Source organism: Merops nubicus, unplaced genomic scaffold, assembly GCF_000691845.1.
Source record: "Merops nubicus isolate BGI_N331 unplaced genomic scaffold, ASM69184v1 Scaffold1062, whole genome shotgun sequence".
Classification (NCBI taxonomy): Eukaryota; Metazoa; Chordata; class Aves; order Coraciiformes; family Meropidae; genus Merops; species Merops nubicus.
In genome coordinates, this window is record NW_008592625.1 from 1 (window position 1) to 27,658 (window position 27,658).

At 41.3% G+C, this 27,658-nt stretch overlaps 2 protein-coding genes across 2 annotated transcripts; one reads left to right on the forward strand and one right to left on the reverse strand.

The window, feature by feature from the left end:
* The first annotated feature begins 128 nt into the window (after positions 1–128).
* On the forward strand, positions 129–7,114 carry FAM161B (family with sequence similarity 161, member B). The gene is made up of 7 exons (XM_008935183.1): positions 129–277; positions 1,387–1,949; positions 3,652–3,989; positions 4,344–4,471; positions 4,760–4,927; positions 5,421–5,520; positions 6,873–7,114. Exons 1-7 carry the CDS (start codon positions 129–131, stop codon positions 7,005–7,007), a joined length of 1,581 nt encoding a protein of 526 aa, XP_008933431.1. The 3' UTR covers positions 7,008–7,114.
* Positions 7,115–9,758: 2,644 nt separating this feature from the next.
* Positions 9,759–27,326, reverse strand: ZNF410 (zinc finger protein 410). The gene is made up of 9 exons (XM_008935184.1): positions 27,129–27,326; positions 18,054–18,189; positions 17,544–17,777; positions 17,057–17,248; positions 16,065–16,224; positions 14,860–15,041; positions 12,073–12,162; positions 10,822–10,947; positions 9,759–10,393 (listed from the first exon to the last, which is right to left on the reverse strand). Exons 1-9 carry the CDS (start codon positions 27,159–27,161, stop codon positions 10,209–10,211), a joined length of 1,338 nt encoding a protein of 445 aa, XP_008933432.1. The 5' UTR covers positions 27,162–27,326; the 3' UTR covers positions 9,759–10,208.
* Between the last annotated feature and the right edge of the window lie 332 nt (positions 27,327–27,658).

Sequence of the window (27,658 nt, forward strand, 5' to 3'; positions counted from 1 at the left end):
CCGAGGCGGAACGGGGAGCGCCGAGGCCGGGCAAGGAGGCTGGGGTCGTGCCCCCTAAAGGAACACCTTTCCATTTTTGGGGATTTTTTTTTTTCTCTTCCAGGTGACACGGCATCCCCTCAGGCCGGATGGGAGGCCGGCAGGCTCCGTTAGAACCAGGCTTACCGTACCAGGCAAAGTTAAGGGGTGACCCCGAGCTATCCGAAGAGGATGAGGAGCTCGAAGGTTTCAGGCGGGAGGCGGCAGTCCTGCGTGATAAGCTGTGGGAGGTTCTCAGGTAGGACGGTACCTGGTAAGGATGGCAGAACGGCACACGGGATTCCTGCCAAATCTGAGCGGTGATGAGGTGGAGCATGATGTCCTCAGATGCATGTATATAGTGCCAAAACACTGGCCACAAACGTGTTCACAGATGGGAGGATGGGGCCCACAGGTGCCCATGTAAGCAGGGTTCACATGAAACAGGAATAGCACAAATCCCGGTCTTCTCATCAGCTAATTGCACTTAAAATCCCACACCTTTCTATCCAGTCTTCAGAGCTGTCGTCTCCCCAACCCTAGCTCTCAGACCTGTTGTCATTCTCAGTTTAGTCCAGCTTGAAGTTCTCTAGCTGATCACATACTCTAATAAAGGAAACAGTTCATGAAGAACGACTGCAGCAATCACCAATGACCAGGAGCATGTTTACACTTGTTTGGCATCTTCTGTTTCTTCCCTTTTCCCTATTTTCCTGTTCTTAGTCCTCCCTGACCCACCTTGATCCTTCTTTTACCTGCATTTGTTCCTTCCCTAAATATCTCATAAGCTGTACTGTTTCACAATCACCCTCAAACATCCTATGAGAAGTTTGCTGTTTCAGTGACACCCACAATAATCTTGGGGCTTTCTCTTGTTATCAATTATATGGTCTTCTTCTCAGCTACAATCTTTCCAGCTGAACTTTTGTAAGAGTTGCACTAAAGCAGTTCCTTGCAATGGCCCTTCCATCAGCATCTTGGGCATGCTCGTGTTTGGTGCAGTTTGTTAGGATTTGTGCATCTGTGTACCTAGTTTATTACCTCTCCTGAGTTTGTCTTTTATGTCAAGTAGCTATCAGCTGGATATCCCTAAAATTGGAACTTTCTGCAGCATAATAAATGGTATTACAAAGTTAAGTAGGCATAACTGCCATTTTATACATGGAAGATGGTAAACAAGCAAAGCTCTGCTCATGGACTTTGGTAGCAAAGCAAAATATAGAGCCTGCGAGTCAAAAGCCCTAGGCCTGTCTTTTAATGACCAGCTCAGCCTATGGTGTTGTTCCCTTAATCAACAGTGCCTCCCTTATATTAACTCTATTTTTTAATAATTTCACTTATTTCCCCTTCATAATGTCTTTGTCTTAGTCATACATCTGGTAACAAAAGGCAGTCCAGTTCTTTGATTGACCTCACCTCGGACAGTACCTGGGATCAGCAAAAGCCTCACTTGTTTCCTAAGTCCTGCTTGAGGCCAAAAAGCGCGTCGTCTCCCTGGATTCCTTCCATCACCATCCCTCAGCCTTTCCAAATGACGCTGCGGGAAGCTCGCAAAAAGTCCCAGCTGATGAAGTCATACACGTTTCTTGAACTAGACAAGCAGAGAGACAACAGGCAAAGCCAGGATGAAGCTGAATGTCAGAAACAGTTCCGGGCACAGCCTGTACCTGCCCATGTGTTTCTGCCCCTTTATCAGGAAATAATGGAGCAGAATGAAATTCGCAGGCAAATAGCAACACAGAAAAGAAAGGAGCTGCTACTTTCAACCCAGCGGCCCTTCAGTTTCCTGGAGAAGGAGGAGAAAAAGAAAGAAGCCATCAGACAAAAGTTCCTGGCAACAGCAACCCCAAATGAGAGCTCCGAACAGAAGAAAGCCAATAAAAAAGTTCCTAAATCTACTTATGATCCACTTCTCGGAGATAAACTCAAAGGTAAAATGCCAGGGCTCTTCCTGTAAAAACAGCTCCCTGCTTGTCCTTTGGTGTCTCCTTGCTGGGAGGCAGGATCACGGCCCACAGGGTATTGCCTGGAGTAGAGAGCCAATGCCATCACATCCCCTGGTGTTCTGTCTCCTGTGCATCACTGGTCATTACATTTCACCTCGATACCCGTACGGCAGAGTGCCTTAAGCTGAGTGTTCTCACATCAGTGCCAGCAGCAGCAGCTCCGTGCCGCTCCCCAGCACACGCGGGTATGTGGAGCTCTTCAGAGATTTCCATGCCCCTTTTGCTGCAAATCAGTTTGAGAATCTTTCCCTGCACTGGGTTCCGTACCTTTGGTTACGCTAATGGGACTTAGATGATTTGGGGCACAATGTAAAGACACATGTAGTGCCAGAAGTGTCCAGGGTCATGCAGTATCTTGGAATTGATGATTTTACTCCCACCCAAGTGATCTGTTCTTGCACAGAAGCCCTAGACGCCCAAATCAGGCAATTAGTTTGGTTCTAAGTGACAGAGCAGTAGTCCAGTCTCTTCTGCCATTCTCCGGTATTTTCGGCTAACTCTCCCCCTTCTTAGGTGAAAAAACAGAGGTGGTAGGTGCCAGGGCCATTCTCATCAGAGGGAAAGCCAAGGAAATTTTCCTGATGCTTGCTTTGTTTCAGGTGACTTAAGCTCCCACAGCTGGAAGTTTGAAGCAAGCAATACAGACTTCATGCTTGAATATAGGAACTAAACCAGCCCTTTATAATTCTCATTGCTTTTCTCCCCCTCTCTCCCTTTTTTTTTTTTTTCCTAGTTTTCCACAGATTTCTTCTTGAGCATACACCAGTTCAGTTCTCATCAGAAAACATTCTTTTGTGGTGTATTAAACTAAATAGGTAAAAGACAGCAAATAACAAGTCACTGTTCCGTTTCTGTCTGGTATATGAGAAGGGAGGAGGAGCAAACGTTTCATACCTCACTCAATGCAAACTTATAAATAGACTCAAAGAAGTCTTATTTTGCAAACAGCAGTATCAATGATTTTGTTCTGGAAGCAAAAACACAATCCACAAACAACTTCTGTCTGCATTTTCACGAGTATTCAGTGCTGCACAGAAAAGGACTAAGTTTGATCTTACACACATTCTTTCTATAGAAAGTTTGTTGCAGAAAGCACAAGACATGATCCATCCACCAAATGCTCTTTACTTAAACTCTTCTCCAGTATAGACAAGCACTCCTGGATGTTACACAGGAAAGCCATCAACTCTTAGGAGTATATTTGCACAGCCCATTTGGATCACACACACAACATAACAACATGAAGTCCATGTGAAAAGTAGAACCTTGATTAACACAACACTTCTGCAAGACAAAGGGCACAAGTTACCTCGTACCCCTAAGAATAGGAATAGGAGGAGAAGGCCTGTTCGGCAACTTCTCTAAGTGAAAGAGGTATCTAGAGATTAATTAACCTTTTGTGGTTTTTGGTTGTTTGTTTGTTTGTTTGTTTTTGGTTTTGTTTTGTTTTTTTTCCCTGAGAGGAAGAGGAGAGATAGGTTGGAAAGTGGGGAAAGAGAACATGGGATGTCTGGTTTCCTGGTCTCTGCTACATGTATAGCTGCCACGATAAAGAAGTCATGCAGCAGCAAATTCACTGCTTTTTATGTCACTCATTCTTCTTGTTGCTTTGCTTTTGATTCATTAGAAGCTGAACTCTACAGAGCAATCCGCATTCAGATGAGAGCGAAGGATTTGCTTGAGAGCTCCATAGCTCCCATAGACACTAGCAACTGTCGGAGGGAGCCTCAGTCCCGAACTGCTGCTAAGACTAAGCAGGAGAGACTTGGCTTCTTGCAGGACCAAAGTTTCAGCTTCAAGCCAAGGATTAATCCAACAATACCAGACTTTGAAGGACTTTACTGGGCATTTCAGAGGGAAGCATTAAAGAGGCAAGAGATCAAAGAGGCAACTCGTAATAAACCATTCAAGCTGAGAACCTCCAATCTCCATGCCAGGCAGAGGCAGGCTAATGAAAAGATAAAGGTGAGATGACTGGATATTTCTGTGGTGCTACTTTCTCCAACCAAGATAGCAGCTTCTTAAAGTTTACAGCATTTATTTATGGATGCTTAATGTCCTGTGACCCCTGCCCTTGTCTTAGGAGTACTGCCGAATTCTAGGACAAACTGTAGAACAAAATCCTACACAAACAGATGAGCTGTGACAGCTAAGGCTCACCCACCCTTCCATACTCCTAATCACATGTCCTTCCCCTTGTCCCTCAGCCCTTCCCCATGTAAATCCCTACTGAGAGAAGGGAGAAGAACAAGTTCATTGCCCACATAAAAGATTCTGTACTTTGAACAAATACACTGAATGAAGTTCCATTTTTTTCAGGATTCTCAGCAGTCTTCCAAGGTTTCAGTGCCAAAAAGTCATTCTCCAACAGGACTTTCCTCTCTCTCTTCCAACACTCTTCCTGTGTATATTACAGATGCAACTAGAAAAAGGGAATCTGCTATTAGGTAAGTAGAAAAGTTTGTCTACAGGACCATACAACAATTAATGACCAAAATGAAGGAAAAAATGTCAATGTTTTTCCTCATCACATCAACTACTTCAACAATACTTCTCCTAAATGTTTCTCTGTCGTCTTTGCTAATTCTTGCCCTACCTCCCACTTGAATTGGGAGCTGCACACTCACATGTCTGAAATTTTGCTTTTCTCTTTAGAGGGCTACAAAAGTTAAATTCCCCGCTAGCATATAGTCCAGAAGTCTTAGGTGAGTTCATTAGTAACTTCTTCTATGCAGACACTCCCAAGATAACAAAAAGGAAGAGGCCAAAGAAGGAATGCTTTGGATGGAGAAACAGAAAAAGAAATGTCAAGCCATCCGAAAGTCGGTGAACAGCCGAGCAAAAGCTCTGGATCCACATAAAAGCCTGGAAGAAACACAGAGGGAGAAGTTGAAACAGAACTGGTCAGTATCCTGTTCTGCACAGAAATAACCATTTCCTCTACTAACTGGGGATCATGAGATAGTTCTTTAGGAGGAACTGGGTCTAAGAACGTTCCTACCCTAACTTTTTTAGCTCTCATACTCATTCCACATTCATTTAGATTTCTTTACAATTCCACACTACTCCTTCCATACAGAACAGTTTTGTTTAGATTAACATTTGTAGAAACTACTTTGTACAAACAAGCCAACTGAAATGTATGATTTGGTAAAGCACACATAAGACAAGGTTTTAAAAAAACGTGAACACTGGTTCTCTGCCTACAGTCTAGTGGTAAAGCTTTGTTATTGGGTCCGTAACTTGCCAGCGTAAGACTTTTTTTCTGTTCAGCATTCAGAATCAAGAGAATTACCAGAGTTATTTAAAAGATGAAACAATTCTTGAGAATTCCTCATTCCTGATCAGCTACAGTCAAAGGGAACCTGTATTAGACGGGCAGCTTTTCTATTTCAGGCAAAATATGAGAGAGAGAACAAAGGAATACAGAAAGGAGCTGGAAGAAATGCAACTGCGAGTCAAGAACAGACCGTACCTCTTCGAACAGGTCACCAAGGTAACAGGTCAAAATTCTGGAGGGTTTCTGAGTGACAGAATATGTTGCCTTTCATTTAAAGTGGGCACTAAGAAATCTAATCTTGAGTTAGTTCACAGATAAGAAGATGCAAATGGTTGCAGTGTCTTGACTACACTAAAAATAACACACAGAAGGGCCACCCAAATATAATTTAAATTCTTTCCCACCATATGAAAGAACACTCAAGACAGACTTCTTGGTTGTAGAGTTTTCCAGTCCTCAGTATATATCGCAATCAAAATATATGGTCTGATGAAAATTAAAGCCTTAGCACACCAGAAATCATATGAATACTATTCTGCACCTGAATACCATAACCTACAGTCTAGAAATTTTAAACTTTGTGTTGTAAAACCCTCTCCAGTTTAGCACATTTTCTTGTACCTGCTATTAGAAAAACATTAAGGAGAGTTATGTTGCTTATATCACCTGCAAGCTGTGCTATCTGGGCTTGCATTCAGCACAGCTCAGCCACCATACAGTACCAGCTGCAAATCTGTATTGCACTTGTACATTTTCCCCTGGATTTTCTCTTTCAATTCTGTCTCCTTTGCAGGGGTGATGTCTGGTTAAAGACATTATATTAACAAGAGGCTGATTTAAGATTTCTCAATAGAAAATACCCTCCTGGGTCAGACTTCCTGTTCAGATGAGTGGTTAGTAGAGGCAGGGAACACATTTGTATGCTAGATATTGGTAACATTTCTGTTTGCCAGGTTGGTAAGAATTCACCACCATTAATAGCATTCACTCATGTTGAGACAATATTTCTATCCTTCCATATGGAACACCTTAATCCTTAGGAACTGACAATTCCCTCTGGAAAACTGTCATCTCAGACTACATGAATTTCCAAGGTTTACTTGGAGGCAGTGAGGATATAGAATCTGGGACACTTGGTTTTCATTTTCACAAAGCTGAACTGATACGAAGCTATTTCATGAGTGCTTTCCAGTTATTGCATTCCACTGTCATTTATGCTTACAAATTACAAGCCAAAGGGCTTCCAGAATCTCTCACAACCCTGTTTTGCACATATTCTCTGTAAGTGTCAGAGCCAGGACTCAGACACAGGCATGCTAGTCTGGTAAGACTGGAATGCTGTAGAAGCAGAAGAGATGCTGGAAAAGGTGAGCTCTGGCTTTGAAAGATATAAGATGTCTAGTACTTGTTTTTGGTACTGTACCATATGAATGACAAAAATTTTGGATGGGGGGCTTTGCTGTCATCTTGTTCTCATTAGGAGTGTCAGCCATGAACTTTATAACAACTTGACCGCTCTGGGGAAGTCCCAGTTCTACACACTTACTGCTTAAGTTTCCATTTCATAGCATGATGCTCGTCAAGGAGCAGAGCGTCGCTACAGACAGACCCTCCAGCAGGTTGGGCTAAGTGAAGAATTTGTAAGGAAAAAAGGGAAAAACGCCACTGACTTGCTGGAAGAAGAACCTGATGCTCACAGGTAATAAAACCAATGCAATACAGCTCTTTGGCCTGTGACTAAAAATATTTTCCTTGTTCATGAAAGCCTTTGTTTGTAGCATGAATGTAGGCAAAGTTAAATCAACTTCACCCCTCTTGTTAAGCATCATGGCTCCTCTCTCTTGGCTCCTATGACTGCACTGTTTCTAACGCACGGGGCAGAGCAGCGGGTAAGCTCTGCACGACGTTTCCGCCACGAGACTGTCGCTGTTTCCGCAGAGTGCCCGCGCCTGGGGCTGGAGAGGACGGCTGCGCTGCATGGGCAGCAGAGTCTCCAGAGGAGAAGAGCAGAAAGGAAACGGCAGCATAAGAACTAGCAGAAGAATCCATCAGTCGTCTCCTGATTTTTTTTAAGATTCTCCCAGTTAATTCTCAGGAACTTTACTGTTTAGGCTGACACCTAAAAATTGCTGTGGTGTAAGTGAAATGGGAGAACCTAGTAAAGGAAAAAAACACCGGCTGTTGTTTAGAGCATGTCTTATCCAACTAGAAAAACCCTGCAGCCTTCCTTAGTCTTCGCAAGTGTTCTTCATGTGAGCCATTCCCCTTTCTTTAATAGGCAACAAAACAACCTAAAAGGTTGAAGCACTACCTTTGGATACAGTAGATGTGAAAGAGTGAAGAGGTGCATCCTCTAGTGTCAGCTCCTTGCGTTCACAGGATGGAAGCGTGCAGAAAGGGGACAACACCTTTCAGTGTGTTAAACCTTGGTTTACACATATATGGTAGAATGCTTTTAAACAAGGTATTTCTAAAAAAACCCAAATAGCACAATTTGACCTGTTTAGAAGACTTTGAAAGAAGTCCTCTGATGTTAACTCTTCATTCACTCATTACCAACTGCTCCTTCCACCCGTTAGGAAGAAGCAATAGTCTTTCTATATTAAAAAGCTCCCATATTTCATTATTTGAAACTCTTTTAATTTCTTACTCATTTAGGTCATTAATTTGGCCTGAAAACCAACCAATATTATGAAAAAGGTTTTAAGTAATGCATCAGCTTGGAGTGCTGTTGTCCAACTTCTACCACTACTGTGATATCCAAGATGGACTTTGGCGGAAGAAAGATGCAGTTATTACCTGTCAGCATGCTGCACTCAAACGCCTGGTGCCTCTTGAATGGCATAGTTCACACATCAGTGGTCTTCCTTTACCTAATAATGACCACATTGCACAAAATGTGCACCACAAATGCAAACCCTTTACCACCTGTAATGTTTCCTGAGAATTACAATATCAAAGCCCTTTGAGATTAAAATTTTTTAAAGTGGCTATCATGTTTCTGCTTTGTTCAATTTCCTTATAATCTTTTTCTCACTTTTGAAATAGAGGCTGTCTCTCCATCTTCATCACCTCAATCCATTTCTTACAGTGTAACAACGAAAACTCATCATCAAATCAGAAATACGGTACCCTCAAGAGCTGCCACATTAGATAAAGATATAAAACCAAGATAATGACATTTTTAATCATAACAAAGTACTAGATGTGAGAATTTATGGCCCCGGGGTTTCATGCTGCTATGTTACATTTCCACAGAGATCAACACATAGCTAATGGCATTGGGTTGCAGCAGTCCTCCTTACTGACTCTGTCTCCACACCATGGAGAGGCTTCAGCACCTGAGAGGGTTCAAGGAAGGCTCTTACCAGTGTACCAGTTTCTGTGTAGGTTTGTGTAGGACACACAAAGGCTGTTCTTTCTCTGATATCCACTGGAAAGATGTGACCATACTGTCACCAGCCTTGTCGTATTGAAAGAGGAAGGAAAGAAGATTTCTTCCATGCTCCAAGTGTGTGGTTTAAAGCCCTTACTGATATATCCAGAGTAAGATTTTAATACATACCATTTTAAGAAGGATTTAGTAAAATTGGTTGCTAATTTCCATAACACTTGATGATGTTGGAAAAAGAAATTTCCAAGTACATGAAGTGTGAAGGAAAACCTCAGCAAAGGAGGAACAAAGGTTTCACTTTAAATTAATATATGCTATTATGCCATATCACGTTAACAAATACTAAGGTGACATGTATGAATACAGTAACAGATAAATCCAAGTCTTAATATTGGTCCCTAAACAGAAATTGCCAAAATGGTAATGAAAGTAACTAACCATCTAAGTAACATCAAACTAAGTAACTGAAACTCACTAGCACTTTTCTTGCTAAACAAAGTGTTGTTCTGAAAGTAGGATTACAGAAATGTAAGAGATTTGTAATCTCTTAATACATCTCAAATGTATCATGGAAACAAAGAATTTCAACTTTTGCTCTGGATTTTTGCATTTTATGAAAATTTTCATTATTTTTAGTTAAAAGAAGTGCAGCCCATTTAGCTGAACTACAAAAATACTGTAGTAACGAAGACATCTCACTGGAGCACTTCCCATCAACTGATGAGATGGGAGCCAAACCACATCAGATCCTGCTTCACAGGTACCTGGTGGCGCTCCTGCAAGAGCCTCCAAATTACAGTAGCTTTACCTGCAGCAGCACTACCTTTATATTCAGCTAGGGAGCAATATAAACCCAAAGCATTGTCTTTGCATGGGAGCCATTACAGACACAGAGCATCTTAGCAAAACCCTGTGTTCTTAATACTGCCAGTTCTGAAGTACACCTGTAAGTTAACTAAAGTTCCAAATACCTACACAGCAGACTCATTTAAAGAGCTTGATGTACCAGACATTTTAGAGGAAAAAGTGACTTGGGAAGGCAGGAAAAGAACACAGCAAATGTAATTAAATGATATCAAGTAGTACATTTATTTCAGATAGTAAGTCAGCTTCGGACAGTGAGATGTATTAGAATATAGTCTCTGAAGGTAAAGGATGGAGGGAAGGCCTGTTGCTCAAGACACCGAATGTTTGTACAGTGCCTACCACAATGAGGTCCTGGTCCTTAACTGGGGCTCCTGGGTGCTCCCGCAAAACACACTTTAGGCTTTAGAAGAATGGACTGCATAATCAGTTTGAAATGGCGTTCCACAACATGGGCTAAATGACACCTAAGCAGCAGGCTTGACCTTATAAGCTCTGTAAGAGAGAAACTTGGTCCGGTAGGTCTTCTCCAACTCCAGTTTTATGACTCATTCTCCATCTACCCACCCACTCTGCACAGTTAAAGCAACGTTCACTCATCCCACTGCAACGTGGTGAGCTTCTAGGAGGAATGATCGATCCCACTTCAGTCACCACATATCAGAGGGCGGAAAAAAGAGCAGCTGGTCTCACCCTCTTCTACTCCAATAATGGACTCAGTGTCTGGCAGGTGCAGAGACTCAACACCAAGGCTGGGCTGAGAGTTCATGGAGATGAGATTCTTACTATGCACTGTAGATTCTTCCAGCAAACTGCTGCCCATCAGTGACTCTATTGCAACAAGAAGGGTAAAACAAAATTCTGATGATGTAATGATGCTGCAATATAAGATACAATCCCTGCTCCCACCTATTTTATCCATTCCTCCACCTGGCACACCAATGGATGGTAACTCCTATATTTACTGTTTTGAGGCTTAGTGTGGTGGGATCTCATGCAGGCTTGGCTTTCCCTTTAAGTACTGACATTGCATAAAACCCAGGCTGCTTACAGAAAGAATACCTAATGAAGGGCACAAATTCCATGTATAAAAAAATTGATACTAGATTCATGTTAATTTTGAAAACAATAAATCTGTCTGCTCCTTGGCCACAATACAGAACGACGCATTTCTGTAACAAACGCCGTCCCTTCTCTTTGACCTTCCACTGCTGCCTTCCTGCACTCCTCCCCCCCGGGGGGCACCACCCCTTCCTTACCTGGCTGGTCTCGCTCCCTGCTGCCAGCTGTCCCCAGTCGGGAGTGGTGTTTCCTCATGTGCACGTTTCTGCTCCCACTCTGGGAAAATGTTTTCCCACAGATTTGACACTGATGCGGTTTCACTCCTTGAAGGAGAAGCAGGAAAGAATATACCAAGAATTATCAAATGGGAAATAAATACCTCACCAACCAAGAAGCCAATAACACTGTTTTTAAGTGGCTGTTGACACCACTGGTGCTAATTATCAGGGAAACAAACAAACAAACAAGAAATATTCCTGTTTCCTGGAAAGCAATAAGCTTCTGGAACAGAGATGTTTAGATGTCAGTATTGCCAACTGTTGGAAAATTAAAGTGTAAAGAGTAACATAAAATCTTCAATTCTGGTTTATGAGTGGGAACACGTTACTTGGAATTTCTTGCTTGGTGACATGGACAGATCTGATGTCCCATACCTAGAATAAAATGACCAAAAGCAAGGATGCAGAGACAAGGAAGCTATCTCCTGCCACCACGCAACAAATTATGCCATCTGGTTTACATTACTGAGCAGAGGCTGGATGATGACTTGTCACTGTGAAAGGAATTCCATTTTACAGAGCAGTCTATCATTTTCACAATACAAGTATGATGTCCATATGTGTGAGCTCAATAGCATGGAAGCCAAGGAGACAAAAGAAGCAGCATAGAGAACTCAAGTAGTCCCAGAAGTTACTACCCAGATAAAATCTCCCCTTCCCCAAATATGCCATATTCATCATGCGTTGATAATATTTAATATAGATCAACCCCATCAGATGGCAGTTTTGAAATATGTTTCCATCTAATCCTTTGTCCAATTATAAGTATGCAGTTTTAAAACATAAAGTAAAATCATACCAATGGCAGAAACCCACTCAGAGAGATTTCAGATTTCAACAGCTTTGATCAATTTATAGAGGTGCTAGATTCTCTCTTTTAAATAACAAAATGGCAGCTCTGAAATAGATATCCAGCTTCACGACATTTTAGAAACAATTTTAAAAATATGTTTAAAAATGTCATTTGAATTTAGAAACTAAAATTTAGAAACAGAAACAACAGAAAAGATTAAAGGGTACAGGCTACTGGCACCACAAAGTCAGTCTTGAAATACTGTGAGAAGTTGTCCTACAGAAACCAGGGGAATTTTCTTAGGGAAATCAAATCAAAGTCCCACAGCAAAGATCTTTTCTCAGATCGGTCACAGAATGTCAGAAGAAGACTCTTACCTGAGTGGACAACCAAGTGCTTCCGAAGGCTGGAGTACTCAGCAAAGGAGCGACCACATCCCTGTGCCTCACACAGAAAGGGTTTTTCTCCTGCAAGGGAAAAGTAAATTCTTAGATCTTGGGATCACAACTTGCTCTGACTGTCCAAGTCCCCGAGAACAGCCTGTAGATCTCTACCCCATTCTCCCTTTTGGCCTTACATGCAACAAAGTTCAATGGAAATGACACATGCTTCTTCAAGTGTTTAAAGCATTGTCTCTTCACCAGCTTTCAAGTAGAAACATTGGCATTCTTCCTGAAACATCCGTAGAAACTTTTCATCATTCACTGAAAGAGGCCACTGTTTCTAGACAGACCTTCCAAGTACATAAGTACCTGGACTATGATATATCTTCTACGTGCAGTTCTTCACAATCATCTCTCTCTTTCATACGTTCCCAGGATCCTGTTTCCCCTTCTGCCTCAGTGCCAAAAATCCCATTAACTGTATTTCCCTTCCTATCAGATTCTATAGTTATTTCAGATCAGGCTGAACTTGCCAAAATCCCGTAAGAGATGAGTCATTTGTATTTGTGTGGAGGAACAGTAATTCAAGCCACAATTTGTTCTCATAAGCTAAAATTTGTTATATTTATATGCTTCCACAGCCACTTTTGTACTTGTCTGAATAATGATAAATTGGGAGGTGACTACAGTAATGCAGTGCAATATAATTAATCTCTTCTAAACACCCTCTCAATAAAACCTTAAATAAAACTATAGATAACTTTGCCTGCAATATCCCACTAAAGAACTCAATATATCATGTTTAACAGCATGATTTCAAGTCTTTAACTAGACTACTGCATTAGAGCAGCAAGTCCACAGACAATTAAGCAAGCTATTTGAGCATTTTATTTGCCTAACATACACATCATTCTTTCAGATTAAATTTGTCTTTAAAGTTGTTTCCACTCTGATTTTGCCTTTAGAAGTCCTCTTTCTACAGTTCCTTTCTCAGCTTCTTATCTACTATAGCATTCAACAGATCTGAGCAAAAAGGATCCACACAACATATTCTGATTGGTCTTACAAAGCTGAAATATGTGGCAGATTCTCAAACACTGATTGTACCTACTGGCTTGTTACACATATTTAAAACTTGAAAAGAAGGAAGAAAAGCTACCACTGACAAAAATAACAGCACACAGTTCCATCTATAAGAAACTCTAGATCTATTTACACCTGCAGTTTTAGAACACCTTTGGTCTGATCAAACTCTTAACCGTACATTACTAATTTGCAGTTAAGAAAGTTCTTATTTACTCCTCCAGAAGCTACTACTCTGTTGGTTGCAGAACACTTGCTCTATCATGGAGGTTTGTGCATGCATCAGCTGGGCCTCAACGTGATCTGCACCTTGGCTGGGTGCTTTACGTGCACAAGAAATCTGTACAAAATATGACTACTGTTACTACACATTCAAAATATTATTATTGGTATATATACTTTTTAACTACATCCCAACATCTGCCCCCAAACCATGTGTTGTAGCTAGACTGCAGATTCTTTAAAATAGCATCTCCATGTCTCCATGTGTACCATACGGCAGTGTTTAGGTAAGGCAGAAGGCAGAGCCAGCTGCTGTTGGCCCACACGTTCCACGACTTCATTTTACTAGAGAGGCCTTGTGCTCTCACAGTTGCCAAGGTTATTTTGAAACGTTAACCAACCGTAATGCAATGCTACCTTCCTAGGCCATCAGGGAATCTAACAATATTCTGAGAGGCTTTAAATGGGGCATTTAAGTGGTGTAGTAACCTCACAGCTTAAAAAACCCAACTAAACAAAACCATTGAGATATTTGCTATGAACTTTGCTAACTATTAAATTGCTGATCATTTCAGCAGTAACTTGTGTGCCTCTCTCAATCCATGTTCTAGGATAAAAACACCTAAAGTACTTTATGCAGTTGTCACGACTTTGGCTGGTGCACCAACTTCTAAAAATATTGACAAGGCAAGATGAAAATATCCAGAGGAGACAGCATAAACCACATATAAAGCACAGCACTGTAAAATGAAAGTTCTTGGTTCATTTAATGTAAAAAGCTGAGCATGAGTTAAGAGTACATAGGCTCCAGCATATGGTAATATCCCAAATTAACATTAGCACAAACAGATCAGTCTGCATGCCAAAATCTTGTCTTCTAACTATTACCTTTTTCTGCTAGACTTAGCTGCTGTATTTTTGCCAACATTCTACCATGTTCTTCATTACCCCAAATTTCCTAGTGTAACCAAAGCCAGTCAGAGTCAGCCAAGATGTCATTACAGCTATGATTTTGTCCACTGGGACTCCACGCTGGAGAAATGTCTAAGCTATAGTGCCTTTCAGGAATTTAAAATAGCTTCTTTATGAAAAACAATTAGAGCAGTCGTGTTCACTAGCTATTCCTTTATGAGCATTCTAGTTTCTCCTCTCCTAAACAACACACATCCCTCCCTTCCATCAAACAACCTGAGGGGGGAAGGGAATCTTCAGAGCAGGGGTCTGAGCAGACTACAGAATCATCATACAGTATTTGAAGGGTGAAACCTGTGTGAAATTGCACAGGATATTAAAGGGGGTAAGCAGCTGATTAATCTGACCTATAGATTGACGTGAATTGATAGAAAAAGGACATTAGTGAAGGGCAGAGATAAGCAACATGATATTCTCTAATGTCTGAGGATGGAGGAGAAAATTATTTTTTCCCCAGTAAAGACCCCACCTCTGCAGACCACAAATCTGAGGTCTAAAACACACCCGTGTGAATTCGTAGGTGGTTCTTCAGGTTTCCAGCTGTCGTGAACTGTTTCCCACAGCCCAGCTCTGTGCACACAAAAGGTTTTTCACCATTGTGAGTTCTCATGTGCACCTTCAGCCTCTGCAAGACGTAGAAACTTTTTCCACAGCCTTCTGCTGGGCAGATGAAGGAGCGGTCATTCCTGGAAAGCAGCAAAATAGCTGTTACATTGCCAATAAATTGCAATTTATTTCTCACAAACAACTGACTTTTTTTTTTTTTTTTAAATTAAAGAAGAAGCAGAAACATTAACACCAGAATTAATTATATTGGAAAAGGGAGAGACTCAGCTGAAGTGAGTAACCTAAATTAGTCCTAATGAACCAGAAGTCTGAGTGGTACACTGGAAGAATTTCTTCAGGTACTATCTTTTTCTCTTATTACCTTGCCTATTCCCTACCTAGAATGATTTAGTAAAATGGTGCAAAAGATTATATAGGAATGTTGTGGAATTTCAGTCACTGGAGGATCAAAAGTCACTGTATGTGTGCATAAAACAGACAGCGCCACAGACAGTGTGCACCACAGACAGGTGGTGGAGGCCCCATCCCTGGAGACATTCAAGATCAGGCTGGATGAGGCTCTGAGCAGTTTGATCTAGTTGGAGATGTCTCTGCTTACTATGGGGAGGTTGGACTAGATGACCTTTGGAGGTCCTTTCCAGCCCAGATATTCTATGATAACGTATGATAACATATGCAGTTACTGCTGGCCCTATCTCAGGGCAAGATGATGGGCTCACATCTATTGGAGTCCTCCTCAGTTTTTAAGCTTCTCATCTACAACTTACCTTAGAGACTGCTCATTTCTTAGCTAAAAAAGATTAGGGTCATTTTTTAGATCAAGAAACTTTGTTCAAGGATATATAAAACTATTATAACATCCTACGAGTCCTAATGTTCACTACCCCACAAAAGCAATTGTGATGTTCTTTATTGAGCACCTGTTAAAATACACATATGCTAAGACAAACACTAACAAAGATCTGCAAAAATAATCTAAATCTGGTCAAAGCATTTCAACATAAATGACCTAAAGCAAGCAAGAGGCCCAATATTTCTAAGAGTAATACCAGGTTTGCACAGCTTGTCAATGTCAAAAACTCTCCCAAATACAGAGCAGAGTTTTTCAGAGTCATGACAACATAGAGCTTTCTTCTGCTCACCGGTGCGTTTTCAGGTGATACTTGAAGTGAGCTGGCCACACAAACGTCCGATCACAGCCCTCAACTGTGCACTTCAGCTTCCTTTCCACGCGAGACAAATGAGGAATGGGGCTGGAGTCTTTCGGCTGCCCATCTCCTGAGCAAAGATGAACATTTTCACCTGGAAGAAAAAGCCCACCAAAATCTAAAAAAGATACAGATTACTAGAATGTGTTATATTTAATAGATAAAACCAGCATCAGATATGACACAGGGCTGCAAAGCAGGCATGTCCCTGGCTTCTAATGATTTCCCATGTCCCACAGGCTGCTGCCTAGCCCGTAACAGGGATCAGACAGAGATTTGCAACCCTTGCCAGTCCCATATACTACTCCCAACAAACTACCTGTGGCAGAACAGCTGCTACCAGACGCAGTTTATCACAAAAATAGAAAGCAAATGCATCAAAAACTGTAAAAATGGTATCTACATCAACCAGCTAATTTTAAGTATCAGCCAGGATCTCTCCTTAAAAACGCTGTAGCTAAAAAAGATATTGCATTTGTTTGCAATTATTAATTAAAATTAAGTCACAAAGCATGTGACTAAATCAAATTACACATTCTTCAGAAAGCTGATCTCCAAACCCAGTGGAGCTACGAAGAAAGTATGAATTACAGTATGCATTAAAAACAGACACTTGAAAATCAAAGTTGAAATAGAAGAAACTGCAGTCAGAAGGAAGATATCTTTATGAGTAAAAGAGAACAGGCTGACTACAACAGACCTGCTGGCTCCACTAAAGTACATTCCCTGAGAAAAACTGAGCAGCCTATTTATATTGCAGAAAAAAAAATACACTGTTGTTTTGTATAAATCTGTCACTGACGATTTGAAGATGTCAGAACAGATGCAAAGCAAGAGAGTGAAAGAGAGGAAGGGACAAGTTGAAACTTGTTGGGGGCCTTGTATGAAACATTCAGCTTTTAAGACAGCATCAGGGGATTTCGTACCATTATTGCTTGCTTTGGCATTTTTAGCGAGCTGTGCCCGAGTGGCAGCAATTAAACTGTCATGGGCCAATTCTTGCACTCGTAGGAACCATGGGGTACTGCTGTCTGTGCTGTCATGAGAGAGAAAGTCATTCCCAGACTCTTCTGCTTCATCCTGAACAAACACCAAGTGCTCTGCTGGAGACCCTAACCCTAGAAAAGAAGACAACTTTGTGAAACAGGATAATGTAACAGAGGGACATTTCTTTTGCTTCCCAGAGGTTCGTGTTCATGGCACAGATGCAATAGCTGCACTGAGAAAGTCTTCACTAACCTCTACATTGTAGAAAGCTGTTGTTGATTAAATATTCCTAAAATATCCAATAACGCTCAGCAAATGTTGTCATCTTTCCCCTTTGTAAGCAGCAAAGACAGAGCTGTACTTGTATCTGCTTCACTCTGCTGTGTGAGACACATCCAGCCAGATGGAAAATAAAAGGAGAATTACCTGCTCTTGTTAGGTTGAGAAGAATAAATGAAGTGCTGTCACTGGGCTGGAGGTCTTGCAATAAACTGGAAGTCTCTGGAGTTGACAGTAGTTCAGATGGTTTCTGTACATTCTGTGCCCTTGTTTCCTCTCCATCAGGGCCCACATTTACCTGGAGACTTCTCAAGACAGCAGATGAAGAAACATCTTTGGAAGAGTTAGTGTGACTTGGAGAAGCGAGATCCCTTTCATCATCTAGTGAAGAAAGTTAAACCAGAGTAAATAAAAGCATAAATACTTTGACTAAAAGATATCTATAAAGTTACTAAAAAACAAAACAAAACTTGAGAGATACTGGACAAGGAAGGAATTTTATAAATAGTCAGACTTCACTGTTAAATGAGAATTATCACCCACCCTTCTGAACTTCCTCCTCCATCCCTGGAATGCCTTATCAGCAAGCAGTGGGCCCCCAGTAAAGGTGAGCTATACGAAGGGCAGCCTTGCAAAGATCTGCCACACAGATTTTACCTGGCAACAGGAGCCTGTTGCATTCTGAGGGCTCAGTAACAGGAAGGAGGGAAAGACAGGTGATGTCTTTTGGTTCCGACTCCACCAGCCCTTGCCCCAGTGGAATAGAAGTGTTCTGAACAAACTGAACCAGCAGCTGAAAAAAAGATAGTGAAGATTAGAGCAGCACAAATAATTTTAACTGGCACCAAACCAAATTTCTTACCCCCTACTGTCTTGTAGAGACACTGAATATAATCTCATGAATATACATGGAAGTAAATGGAAGCTTTTCAATTTACCTTAATGACAAAGAAGGAATTGTTTGAATTCGTAACCTCTTAAGTACCTATAAAATTCTCATTTTACAAATTATTATTTACATACAAAATTCTCATTCTCTTTAACATACAACAAACAGCTCTGGATCATTATGGACTACTCTGAAGGCTACCTTATGAATTTAAAAGGAATATAGCCTATTTTACCAAGAGAAATTTTACCAAAATATGTCATGATTTAAGGTGTATATTAATTTTCAATTAATCTTTTACCACTCCATACTTAACTAGTAATCCAAGTAAACATTTTCCATGCTCAGTCTTTGGTATAGGTATTTTTAAAAATCATTGTTTTTAAATACTTAACTGAAAGAAAGTTGGGCTTTTAAAAATAAAATATAAAGCAAAAGAGTTGTTGGTTAACAAAATAAGCAGATAATGATCAGAGGAACAAGGCTGAGATGACAAGGGGAAGAACACAGGCAGTCTTATCCATCCATTAAAGATGGACAGTTAAAGTCATTGTCCTTAGTGTGAAACCCACCCACTAAGGGAATTCAACAGCACAAACCTTCTCCAGAATAATATACAAAAATAAGGGGGATTACTGCATAAAGAGGTATAGGATTTATATTGGGATGCATTTCCTGAGGAGGACTTCAGGACTAAACATGAGATTTTGGGGATTTGTTCTGCCAACGACTAGGCCTAACACGAATGACACAACCAGCAGGAAGATGAACCAATAGGTGGAATGTATTGAATACAAAAAGGACATTCCATGAATGATCGCTGGGGGGGACAAACAAGTCAATTAGTTCACATACAACTGACATTATGATCCCCAATGATCCCAAAAAATACATAATCTGACCGACAATAGGAGGTACAAGCAAAGAACCAAGGTTTCCCATGGATGGAATGGGAAACAGCTAGATCAGGAAGTTGAACACATAAGATAAGGGTAGCCACAGGGCAGCTCTCACCCTTTTAGCCCATGTTTGCAAAGGTCCAAGCTGACTGAGGCCCAGCTCCAGGGAGAGTCAGGAGGTCTGCCCTGAACCAGGAAGCTCTGGGGAGTGCACTCCACAGACAGACACTCCTGACTCCCTGCCAGTGGTCCCAGCTTTTATCCCCAAGCAGACACCTGACCTTTGTCAACTCACTGCGGGACCCCTGGGGCTCATTTCCCTTATGGCTCTCCCTGCAGGGCCGGCCGCACCCTGGGGGGAAGCTATAAGGCAAACTCACCACCTCTGTATGAAGGGCTGTGGGAATCACCCATATGTCAACCTTAATTCAGGGCTCGGGGTTCAGACCCCAGCATTTCCGGATTGTACAGGATTTATTACACACTGTTTAAGAGGAAGGCCAAAAGCAGGAAAAGGAAGGGATCAAGGTGGATCAAGGCAGCACAAACACAGGAAAATGGAGAGGGAAGGATAAAAGAGACCCATTACATAAAAGCAGGAAGTTGGTCAATTCAGTTGTCTGGTGCAGCCTAAAAATTGCAGTCCATTCTCTCTTCTTATTAAAATCCATTCTGTCTTCTTATTAAACTCCATTCCTAACTACTTCCCGCATGACCCCACACTCTAGAGTGTGTGTGTCATATGCTAGCGAACTCCAAGACAGACTAGTTGGCAAGCAGAACAAGGAGTGCAGGGACACATCCTGGAGAAACCCCTGGAGCGTTTCTCTAAGTAGCAACCCGTGAAAACAGGATCAGGCACATTGCACTGCCTCTGTTTATACAGATAAAGCTACAAGCATCCTACACCTGTGTTCATCTGTTTGGTGCCACTCACAGCTGTAAAGGCATCAGACCTTGGTGGCACCCAATTAATCTCAAAAAAAGATTCAGCAGGCTCTCATGATCAAAGGATGGTAAATTTCTGCTTTCATACGAAAAGTTAGGAGTGACAATGACTAACCAATCATTTACTTTACTACAGTTTCTTCTTTGTTGTTATTTTGTATATATGACTTGAATTATTCTCACAAGATGGACCACCTTTGCAAATTATCGCTCAGCACACCTTTGTGTGCAGAACTGGAAAAAGTAAAATATCTCAACTTTTGTGTGTTGATTGTTTTTTCCACACTGGGTACAGAACTCAGATTTAGGACCACACCTGTGTGTGTGCACCTACTTGAAAATTGTACTTAATCTCACTAGTGGCTGAATCAGAAAGATTAGAAATAGGAAGCAGCCCTCATCTCGATGGGCCCAGAAGGTGACAGAAGCCCAGGTCATTCATCCCAGCAGATTTAGGTATCCTTAACATCAGTCACCTCTGGCAACGCAACAATTACTTATGGCCAACTCCTAAAAATCTTGAGTTTATGAAAGGAACTTGACAGCTGAAAAGCAACTGGAAACCAGAGAAATGCCTTTCTTCGCCCCTGAAAGTCTTCCCATATTTAACCAAGCTCAGAGCAGCAAAGCATGTGCCTTGTTTACTCATTCTATCCCCATGACAACATCTCAAGCTTTTGTCAGACTGCTGGATAAAATGCTGGCCTCCTCTTTACCTCCCAGGTGCAGGCATAGAAATAAGACTCTTTTTTCTGTTACCAGTGCCACAACGGTTCATACTAAAATACTCTGATTTAACAAAGGGAGCACTGCTGAGTTAGGAGATAAAGCCCAACTTTTGCAATGGACTGAATAACTACTTCTGTGAACTCCACAAGGTCTTTTAACCAATATGGTCTCAAGTGCCTCCCCTGTATGGAATTAAACTTCCAGAGATCTGAAATATGAAAAAGTCTTTCTCAGTCTGAGAAAGACTGAAGGGGGTCAGTTGTAACAGTCTCAGACACATACGCTGCATTTCAGACAAAATGCCCCTCAAAAACCTAAGATATATAGGATCTATTCATCTGGCTGCAAGTGCTGTCAAACAGAGTTACTCCTGTGCTCGCATTCGCAAAATATTTTGAAAAATATAGATGAAAGAAATACAGAAAACAACAACATACCAAAAGCTTAATCCCCAAGTCATCGTTCCTTATCTTTAGGAAACTTCTTGACATAAAGATCCTGCATTCTGCTGCTGCCTAGCAAACACCTGTATGCAACAGGCTTCCTTTATCTTTGGCGTTCAGAAGGAAACTGTACAAGCTAGTAATTCAAAAGCTACTGCTCTCATGGTGACACCTTTTATCAGGCATTCACTCAAGAGCCCAGACAGTGTTGTCTGGGCAGAGAGATGGTTCATCAGTCTCAAAAGAACTAGAGTAAAAAAGCATGATATGCCCATGGCGTATTTGTGTTTAAAACCCAACAGTCACTAATAATTTGATTCTTATTTTGTCTATTGTGATTGCCTTAATTTTCACAATTACTGGCATCCAGTTCCAAATTATTTTTGGAACAGATACCAGCCTTTTGAGCCATTCCAGCATCGGGACAAAGTTCATTAAATCAAATAAACTGCAAAGAAAACTTAACAGCTTGGGTTCTGATTTTTCTATCCTTATTTCCTCTCGTGAAAACACTGGAAATACTGGTGATTCCTCAGTTTTACCTGGAAGAGCTACTGCTGTCAGAGCCCTGAAGTCTTAACTATCCTGAGTGGTCTCACTTGGGGCCCCACCCACACCCTCTGTCTAGGGGCTCCATTTAAACCCCTAAAGGATCCCAGGGCTGGGATCACCCCTGGCTCCCAGCTCACCGTCCCTTAGGAGCAGCCTGTCCTCACTGTCAATTATGAAGGTAAAACTTAAGCCTTGAAGTCATTCGGATGGCAATGTGCCACCTGAGCTAGGCCACAAGCCAGACTGCAGTTTGAAAGGTTACATTTTTTCCTCTTAGGTGTATTATATATGACTATCCACGGGCCCCAGGCAGAAGAGGGAACTATTTTTATCTTGTTAAAAAAAAAACACCTAGGCAATAAAAGGCAGTTCCTCCCCCATGGCCATGCATTCTAATTTAAGATAAAAAAAAACAGGAGAAAGGGATAAAAAGAGAAGAGACTTTGGAATAACAAAAGCAAAGCAACCAGAAGAAACACACTGGGACGAAAAATTTGAGCAGCAAGATGATTCTGAACTACTGGATTGTCTTTCATTTAAAAGCTGTTCATGATCCCTACTCCTGCCTACTCCACTATGAAACACTTGTTTTATGGACTTTTCTATCTTTATACAGAAAACCTTTGTTAAAACTTTTCTCCTACAATGGGAAAGTTTGGCTTCAAACTCTCCACTTCCACACAGCACCACTGAGCCGGTAGGGAAAAGCCAAATCCGGCAGACACAAATAGACACTCAGAAGAAAAGAGATGCTTTTAATTTTCTTTGTAAAGTAAGAACAAGCTAGTACAGAGAAATAAAAGGGGGCAATGGAAGCAGAATTAAACAAAAGGACATGAATCATGATCATTATTAAAATTTGGAATAAAATACCCCAACCCTTCCAATAAGCTAAGGCAAACCAATTGCCAACTCTACAAATAATTAGTTAATAATAAATAAATAATATACTATAATAAATATAATATTTAATCTTCAAATAATTCAGAGAAAACAAATTTTTTTTCATGTGACAGCTGTATCTTGACAGCTAAGTATTTTCATAAACCTTCCTTCCTGTTCAAAATCATTGTATACCTTTGTGACAACTGAAGCAACTGGACTATGGGAAAAAAAACTCATTACAAACACTGTGTCATGATTCCTTAGGTTTCCTTTAATTAGGTTTTGCAGCTGAAAGCAAATAGGAAATTGTAAGAGTATCTCTAAGACAGATTAGGAGCAAAAAAGGTGATAAATTAAATGCACAGATACACAAACTCTGAGGAACTGCAGATAAGACAGAGTAACAAAGACCAGAATTTTTGGGACACTGATAGATGGGCTGTTACAGGAACAACTTGAGTATGACCTTGAAGAAATTCAACCAGAAAGTTTGTGAGAAATAGGAACGATATTATCATGGGTTACCAGAATACATCTCACAGGCAAGAGTCAATGTCTTCTGGGATGCAGGGGAAATTCTGAGACCTGGTAAAACTTATTATTAAGATGTCTTAAGAGGAGGCTGTGGGACTGTGGAAAACTTATGGATGTTTAGCAGAAGGATCAAAGCAGGGGAAAGGGAGGGATCAAGGTGGATAGGAGGAACAACCACAAAGAACAGAAGGGGCTGGAGTGACCACATGTCAGCAGCATCCATACACTACTCTGCTTCATTAATGTAGACTATGCCATCTTCTCAAATGCTGTTTGCTCCTAAATAGTTTCCAAGTATGTTCATCTAGTTCATTGTACATTGGACTAGCCTGTGAATAGGAGGAAATCATAATGTGGAACCCCAAGATCCTTGCTAGAGGCTGGATTAAAAAGACCAGGGCCTAGAGATGGGTGTGTACTAAAAACGTAAATTATTTCTTAGCCTTTGTCACTGAACAAGTAATTCTCATCCCTGCTGGTCAACAACAGATGATGCCAGGGTCTATCACTGCAAGCAGTGATGAATGCTTGTTACCAAGAAGCTTGGATAATGTCCCTGCCCCTACAGGTGGAAAAAAAAAAACCAAACCAAACAACCAATGGTCAAAAAATCTTTTTGAAGAACTAGGGATCCTGAAAAAAAACAAAAAAACAACAACAACAAAAAACCCTACAGAAACAAAATATGGCCATCTGGGATGGATTGGGTTGAGGAACAGGGGAGGAAAGTTCTCCAGTACGAAGATGCAGATCTGTCCTCCCACTGGACAGCTGGAGGGTAGACTAGAGACACCAGGGCTTTAATCGATACTGTTCCTGTTCTAAATTTAACCAGGGAACCACTACAAAATAAAGAGGTCAAAAGAACATTTAGCAGAGGGGGAGGGGTGGAGGGGTTGGAGCTAAAGGGTGTGGAGGGCAGGAGGCTCCTCAGCTAGAAACTGGGATGCCCTGCTCCCATACAACCTCTGGGAATTAATTAATTCACAAGTCTCTCCTTATGAGGCGCTGATAAAGAGCAAAAGTAGAGTCTAAAAGACCTCCCTCCACCCACTTTTCAACAGCCAATTCTATTTACAGATCAAGGCTGTGGCTCACTCAGTCCTGCTAGAGCTACCCCTGCTGCAGTGGACCAGCCTGGTGGAGGCTGGAGGTATTTGCAATTGTAATAAATAACCCTGAAGGCTTAAAGCATGCAAAATGCAGAACTTATCAGGGTCCTGAAGAATGCTGGTAGTACAGCTTTGGAGACAGGGAGTCACGAATAAAAAGGTCCATCTGCCCATACAAACTGTCTCCAAGACACTGTGTAACTTCCTATGAAAGAAAGACTCACTTCTACTCAAACATTAAACATTTACTGGCATGTTGGTGGTTTCTTTAAGGATAAAGGCAGCAGCAAAGAAGTTTATGCAATCCATCCATAGTGCTTTGATTAATATTATCTAGATATTACACACCCACATTTAGCTCTTAGTTAATACTTTCCTAACATATCAAAGATATGAAAGAACATCTGTGGCTGTAAGATTTATGGTGCCATGGCTCACCAGAAGATATAAAATCATGACTGACTTTCAGAGATACCTGAACTGCTCCTTGGGAAAGATGTAAAAAGGGTACTTGCCAGTTTCACATCAAAGGAGTAGAAAACAGTACTAACTTAACTCAGCTTTCACAATCAGAACCAGAAGAAGGCTGTGTATAGATTTAGTAATCCACAATGCAAATGAATCCAAATTTTTAGTATAAAATAGCTTTGATGAAGACTAAGGAACATGGCTTCAAAGACAACACCTGTGGAAAGGATACCCTCTGCAACCACTGTAGCTTTCATGCATCAGGCCTGTTCCCGCTGGAGAATGGCCTGTGCTGTTCTGGGCGTGCTGGGAAGGAACCACAACTCTGCTATGGGGACATAGGGCTGTTAGGTAAACATGCCTAATTAACCAATATCTCACTCAAGTAGAGAAAAGACAAGGCCCACTTACAGCTTTTATTTGAGGAAGAAGGCAACAAACATTCCAACTACCCTGGTCCTTGGCTGTCTGAAACAATTTCTGGTAATCCACCCACTCACAGACTGGAGTAATAAAGTCCCCCACCTCATCATTCAGAATGGGAAGAAAATTTGATAGAAATCATGAGATATCAGCCATAAGGTGTGAAGAAGGAACTATTTGCAGCCTCTGCTGTGACTGCTCTGGGCCACTATGAATTTGCAGCTACTTTTCTTGAACAGTGCAACTGGAAGGGCTCTGGCTGCTCTGTTAAGAAACAAATTCCTACCACATCCCCTAGGCTGTGAGGAGTTGCCAGCACACAGCTCTCTCTTTAGCATACCGGTTTGACGTATCTGCTAGACTGCATATGGACTGAAAAGGAATAGAAACAGAAGACCCAATAAAGACAATTTAAACTTGCAAACTTCCCCCAAAGGTACTTCATAGCAGTACTAAGCCCCCTGCTCTAGGACCTTACCCTTCTGAAGAAGCTGATAAACAGAAAAGATGGGACACAGAAATTCCATCCTCCTTGCTTTTCAGTGGGGGAACATACAGAGCTGGTGAGGGCTATCCAGCCAAAAGAAACAGGAGATGGAACTAATTGAACACACTGGTACAATTGTGTTCAATGTAACAAACTGCAGACTGTTGTACCTAGCAAATGACAGGCAAGAGGAACAAAGATCAGAACTCCTCATACACTGACCACGGGCCATTGCTGAAGGGAAATCTTGAAGGGGTTCACCAAGAACTTTTGTAACTGATAAGAAACCAAAATTGTCTCGCGTTATCCGATGGGCCTCATAGAAAAGACCAAACTTATTATCTGATGCAACAGAGACTGCAGAATGTACAAAACTCATTATGCAAAGTTCAGGGGGTGGATCAAAGGAGGAATCAAGTTGAGCAAGAGGAGAAAGAACTATGGGTAAGGGTGGAGAAGAGACTCCAGTCGCATTTTCGCCGACTGCCAGTCAGTGCATTGCTGTTTCTGATCACTGCAGTCCCTTCTACCTACTTACTAAATGTATTCCTAAATATTCTACCCAGAATTGAATTCATTCCTAGTGAACTGCTAGTTTATCAACATGTGAGGAGAAAACCACCACAGCCTGGAAAAAACAATTCCAGACAAATTTGCTAAAAATCTCTGGTTCTGGGCACAGATACTGGAAAGACTTTAGGCCCGGCAGAGACCAGAGATGTGTGAATGAACGAGAGTGCACATGACAGCTAACAAAATAAGCATAGACACATTCCACCAACAAACTCCAGTGCTGTTCGTGCTGTTTGCATTTACCTCTAAAGGAACTTTACCTGTGTGCTAATCTGCCTGTGGCCAGCTGCGTGCACACGAAGGCACTGCTGCGATCCTGCTCAGCAGGGCTGCTGGCCGAGCCGGGGAGCAGCAGCCGGGAGCCCCCGGGTGCCACCGGCTACCAGGCCTGCCAGCTGCTCGCTGCAAACACCAGCACTTTAAAAAACAGAACTGGCTGATGCAAATAGAATAATACAGACTCCCCCAAACCAAGTAAAGTTTATTCGGTTTGAGGGAAAGAAGTAGTCAATACAGTAATTAATTTTATTCTTGTAACAACATTGTAATAGTGAAATGTAACCTGAGAACAGGCAAGAGTACTGGCTGACACTTAAAACAGAGGGGAAAAAATCTGCAATGTTCTTTAGTCTTCCACCATTCACATCAAAACATGGAAGTATTAGAAGATGCCACTAAAAACACTTAGAGAATTAATACATAAGCTGCAACCAGAGTAAACTCACTGAACTTCTTCCAAGTGTTGCCCATAAACATTCCTAAGAGCCAAATCCAGTTCGTAATTGCTCACCTCAGGTTTGGATTCTAACTCATCCGATAACATTGATTCAAGTGTCCAATTCCTGCAGCTGTCCTCAGCAAGGCACAGATTTTTTTTTTCGTTCAGCAAGAACAACACTCCTTGCTTATTCTCATATTCTCCTAAGTGTAAACCAGCACAGCAGTCCTTCTGCAAGAAGCTTTGTAGCCCAAATATTCAATTCAACCTAAAACAACAAAAAAGGAAATATGAAGAGATAGGAACCAAAAAATAAGAGCAAAGCAAAAAGAAATGTTGCACCTAACTGTAAAGTATACCTTGAAGTACAGGGAAAACTCATTTACTCAGGATCCTGCATTTCTGTCATCATGGAGTCAACAAAACAACCCCCTAACACTGTAAAGCTATTTTTTAAAGGCTATTTGCCATATATTTTTTTTCATGGAAAATTGAATTGTTTGTCCTAGTAACTTACAATATCAACTGAAAACCACCTAGAGCATGCAAAGAGACAAGGAGGCCGAATTCCCATCCTAAAAAACAGTGGAATTATACAAATT